General features: G+C 45.5%; 1 protein-coding gene across 1 annotated transcript in view; it reads left to right on the forward strand.

The window, feature by feature from the left end:
• The window catches only part of MASP1 (mannan binding lectin serine peptidase 1), a 65,849-nt gene extending 63,881 nt beyond the window's left edge, over positions 1–1,968 (forward strand). The window contains exon 15 of the mRNA XM_011381854.1: positions 1,778–1,968. Within this exon, the coding sequence (XP_011380156.1) occupies positions 1,778–1,968 (191 nt within the window). The remainder of the gene's footprint in view (positions 1–1,777) is intronic.
• Positions 1,969–5,466: the final 3,498 nt, after the last annotated feature.

Consider the following 5,466-nt stretch of genomic DNA (forward strand, 5'->3'; position numbering starts at 1 on the left):
TGATAGTCAAGTGGGAGAGACAGAAAGTAGTTAACATGATAAATGTGATGAAGGAAAAGTGTGGGATGCTCCAGAACATATAATAGGATATCTGACCTCATCTTCAGGGTTCAGGAAGGCTTCCCAGAGGAAATAACACTTAAATGATACCTGAACGATAAATAGAGTTAACCAGGCACTTGATGGTTTGCTGAGGATATATGCTCAGAACCACCCTGCCCTGACTTCTTCTCCCTACTTATCTGGGAAGGCCATGGCCCAAGAGAGACCTGAATGGCCTCTGGTCCCCTGCTAGCAAAGGCCAACAGGAGCTGCACTTTTGAACCATATGACCAATATATTCAGTGCTTGGTTTGGCTGACTGAGACTCATATGTTTCCTCATTTTGTTCCAGACATCTATGCTAACATTTAATCTCAAACTGAATTAAGGGCAATGATAATCCCAATATCTTACTTTCATGTATCAGTTTATCACCTCAATGCAAATATGTGTGTATGTGTACACACACACACACACACACACACACACACACACACACACACATTCCAAGCTATATAAGATAGAAATGGACGAGATACTGACCCGGTACATAGAAGCTCATACTGTGGTGAGGGAGAGTGTAAGTAAATGCTTGCTGCAAGGCGAGCAGCAGTAACCCCACCATATCTAATATTTATATTTTGTTTGTAGGTTACAAAGCATCTCCTTATTGATCTTATTGATCTTCTCTTTGTAAAATTCTATGTGACTAGTATGTCAAATATTATGACTTCTATTTTTCAGATCAGGAAACAGACTCTCAGAGGTCTGAAGAACAGTGATTAAGTTGCATGCCCCAGGGCCCACAGACAATAACGGTAGGGGTGGGAGTAAAGAAGACTGACTGTAGGTTTTGCAGACATTGCCGTATTTGAAATAATGCATGTACTAGGCAAGTATTATTATCCCCATTTTACAGATGAGGAAACTGAGGCCCAGAGATGGCAAATGACTTGCTCAAGGTCACACAGCAATTTCATGACTGAGACTGTACCCGGTCACGGATCTCCTGATTCTCCATTCAGTCAGTGTTCCTTCACCTGCACGGTTGGGCAGTTTCTGAGACCAGGTCTAAACTAGACCCAGGCTCATCCGGGAAGGGGATGAGGAGGAGCCAGCTCTAAGGGTGTCAGAATAGCAGGGACTCCTCAGACAGGAGTGAGGACCAACAGTGGCCTTGTGTTCCAGATCGAAATCCCAATCGTTGACCACCGCACCTGCGGAGAAGCCTATGCCCCACTGAAGAAAAAAATCACCAGGGACATGATCTGCGCTGGGGAAAAGGAAGGTAAGTCAAGAGGCTAGAATAGAGCATACAACAGAGTAGCACCAGCCAAGGAGGGATGCAGAGCCCAGCAGCGCTAGGCCTGGAGACCCTGGGGTCTAGCGGAGGAGGGGAGGGGAGAGGCCGAGGAGGGGGAGGACAGTCATGAGAGGGATTCCGCGGGAGAAACTGCATCAGAGAGAAGAGTGTTAGGAATTTCCATTATTCCCTTTTCCAAGCCCAGCTTTTTCCCTATGAAACAAGAGTCGAACGTGGGCTTTCTAAAATCACTGAGCTCTGCGGAGGCCTGAGCCAGTACTGCTCAGAGCAGAGGTTTGAGTCAGATGGTCTGCTTGCGCCCCCTCGTGTCCCATTCTCTGAACTACGAGTCAGATGGGGGAGGCGTCTCCTTTGAATTTGGGGCGAGGGACGGAGACACGTTACTTTAACTAGCATCTCTTTTTCATTTAGGGGGGAAGGATGCCTGTGCGGGTGACTCTGGAGGTCCCATGGTGACCCTGGATAAAGAGACAGGCCAGTGGTACCTGGTGGGCATAGTGTCCTGGGGCGACGACTGTGGAAAGAAGGACCGCTACGGAGTCTATTCCTACGTCTACCAAAACAAAGACTGGATCCAGAGGGTCACCAAAGTTAGGAACTGAATTCATTTTCTCATCCGCCTCCCCCGTTACACCTGGTCAGGCAGCAGCAGAGGATAATTATCTAATGCAAAGCACCCTTGCCCTTTACCCACCTCATTCAGCCCATTCATTACTGGCCAATAATGAAGGTGTCTCAGCCTCCTTTTCACTCTTTAAAGAAGCAGAACAGCTGAGTACTCAGGCACAGGGCTGAATCCAGGCCCTATCACTTACTAGCTTTGCAACATTGGGCATGTGACTTCACCTCTTTGAGCCTCAGTTTCTTTGACAATATGACAGAAATGGCATACCCTACCTACCTCATAACAATTTGATGAGGATCAAATTAATTAATATATACATAGCGCTTAGTATAGTGAAGGCATAAACTAAGTGCTCAATAAATGTGACTTAGCAGAAGGTCTGTGTCTACCAGGCAAGTGAAGTTCTCTTACAAACCCTGCCTGGGTCTTAGGGCTCATCAGTGTGTACCCTTCCCCTCAACCTTGACTATCTCTTTCATCTGTCCCCAAATGCTCTATGCTTCTTTGCTACCATGCACCTTTCCCAACCCCAATCCCTGCCCCCATAAGAAGTAAAAGAGACAAGGTTCTTGGTCCTACAGCATGTCCCACAGCAATGCACTTATGAATATGAGCCAGACATCGAATTCTAAGAGTGCCTGCGAGAAGCAGGGCAGGAAAGGAGACTGGGAAAGGTCAATTGGAAAGCCAGACACCAGGTTCCAGAACTATCTCTGCCCCCAGTCCCCTGCATGACTCTATGCAGTTCCCTGGCCCTCATCCCAAAGAACTCTTCGAGCTCTGACAATCTAGGATCCAGTGAGGCCATTTTTCCTTGATTAGGTGAGTTAAAGCCAAAGTAACTAAAAAGCAAAAATTACCTTAGGGCTCCATAGAGTTTTTCTGATACAAACAAAATACTGCAGCTGCAGCAACAACCACCCCTGTCTGGTTCCCAAGGACATAGCCCAGGCAACGTACTGGTCACGAAACCTTTCCTTATTCCTAAGCAGAGTGTCTGCTCCAGGCCCAGCCCCTTTCCCTTCTTGAGAACCTGAGCTGCACAAGGTCACCTCTGGCAGGCTAGACCTGGGCCCTGCACTCTCCTTCCCTGTGTCCACAGCTGACCCCCAGCAGTCATTGCTTGATTCCTCACCCTGAACACTGCAGCCCCAAATGGTCGTGTTTCCCCAGAGAATGTCTCTCCCCTCTGAGAGGCATCTCCTCTCCCAGGAAGCTTCCAGAGACCTCGTCCCCTTGAGAGCTCTGAGATTTAAGCCCTTCAAAGGATCAGAAGACCCAAGTCGCTGTCTTTTGTTCTATCAAAATTGGTCTTCATGGGAGGTTTTACTTCTTGACCTGAACTGCAGCTGCTGGCGTCATTCAGGGTCTCTTGGTGAGAAGAGATACTGAGGAAGGAGAACTCATGGACACTAACCCCTGGCGTGAATGCTCAAGGGCAGCAGTTCACAGCCTGCTTCTGATTCTACGAGCAAGTCATTCTACCTCTCTTTGCCCTGCGGTGTATTCTGTAAAGGGAAGATGACAATGATATCCAATTCCATTAGACATTTGTCAAGCAAGCTGGAGCTCCATTTCATATACCAAAGAAGAATTGTGATGCAGTTTTGGAATTGTCCTAAGACATTCCAAAACACCGTACCGTCCTGATTCACAGCACTATCTGGGAGCACCATGCACCAGGCTTTGCTGGCTGCTCTGGAAACAAGCGAGATGAAGGGAACATGATTCCTACCTTCCAGAGGCTTCAACAGGGAGAAATGACATACACAAGTGACCACCATGAACAAAACGAACCCCGCCAAGTGCTAGGTGTTGGAGCAACACAGAGACACTGGAGGAGGGGACACCTGGAAGACACCCCAGAGGAGATGATGCTAGAGCTGAACCTTGAGAAGGGTGGGCATTTCCACAGGTAAGACAGGGAGACCTTCTAGGTGGAAAGAAAGCAAGAATAAATGTCCTCTCAGGCTTTCCTCATTACACTAGCTGCTCTCACAAAAACAACATGTCTAGTAGACCAATGTTCTGATATTAGGATCAGAACCAATATCTAAAAGAGCCTTTCTTTTTTAACGTCAATGATGGGACTTCAAATGGCCTCAGGATGTTGTATACAAATACAGGTTTCTCCCGCTAACTGAAAGAAGAGTGTCTTGTCCCTATGAGGCCTTTCATAAGCCAAAATGATGTAAAGCAAGGGAATAATTACCTAAGGACACATCCTGCTTACTGATGCACAAAAGAAATCAAGATAAAGCCCAGATGCTCACGAACACAGTTCAGAGCTACGGCGGCTCGATGCTGAGATGTCAAGTGTAGTTCCCAGGAAAGGAGCTTGGTGGGGCTACTCTCCTCGCTCAGGCCTACATGCTGCCTCTGTAACAACAGCTCACTGCAAAACAGTAAATGCTACTTTTCTTTTTTCTTAAAAGTGAAAATTCTCTTCAGATTTCTTTCAGTTAGTGAAATAGGTACTAATGTAGGTACTTTTGTAAAAGTGCCGTGAAGTAAAGCAAACTTTCAAAAAGTAGAGGATATCTGGACTGACTTCTGGCTGTACCCAGTCTAACCCATTTACTCTTCCAATTGCAACTTCATCCTTATTTTGAGGGAACGTCTAAATGGGCTGTGGAACTTTGGCCAACCCTTAGTCCACAAGCATTTGTTAAGTGTACCAGCCCCTGCACAGCTGCTAGGGTCTAAGCAACCCAAGTTTCTCACAGAGTCATAGAAGCAGAGGGTTGGAGTGTTTGTTAAGGCCATCTTGTCTAACTTCATGACCTCTTTCTTGAACATTCTTGGTGATGGGAACCTCACTACCTCCAAATGCAACCCATTCCAACTTCGAAACAAGCCACCTCTTATAAACGTCTCTTCTATGCAACCAAAACCCACCTCCCTAGAATATAATTTTTATGTCTAAAGCTATGATTTAATACCATGAATGTTGTTATCAATAATGATCATACCAATTTCATTAGCAACAGAAGCTATTGTGGGTAACTACACATTGTTTCCAATAAACATCTTTATTGAGTTAAAGCATCCTGTTTGGCTTGTATGTTTTTCATGTGCCAATGATTCTGATGAGTCGTGTTTTTATTTGTTAACATCTCTCTGTATGTGATTAGCACCACGGTACCATAAAGAGAGACAGAAAGACTATGGTGGAAAGATTGTATTATCAATAAGTAGCATGTCTTAGGTTTTTCAGGTCAGTTCTGATTAAACACCTTCTCCTATTGTTCCTATGAATTATCAGACTATCTCAGAATACCAACCTTTCAGCATCCAAATTGCAGCTCTTGATTGTCAGCCACTCCCAGGATATAAAAAACATCGTGGGGGATCATGTGTCTCATTTGTTCAGAAAATACCGCATCATGTTTATGAATGGCCTGTTATGGATTAGAGCATGTATTTTCCTTCTGCCATGAGTTGATCTTGTTTTCTGGTGACAAGAATCAAATAA

Source organism: Pteropus vampyrus, unplaced genomic scaffold (genome assembly GCF_000151845.1).
Source record: "Pteropus vampyrus isolate Shadow unplaced genomic scaffold, Pvam_2.0 Scaffold14, whole genome shotgun sequence".
In the NCBI taxonomy this organism is placed as follows: Eukaryota; Metazoa; Chordata; class Mammalia; order Chiroptera; family Pteropodidae; genus Pteropus; species Pteropus vampyrus.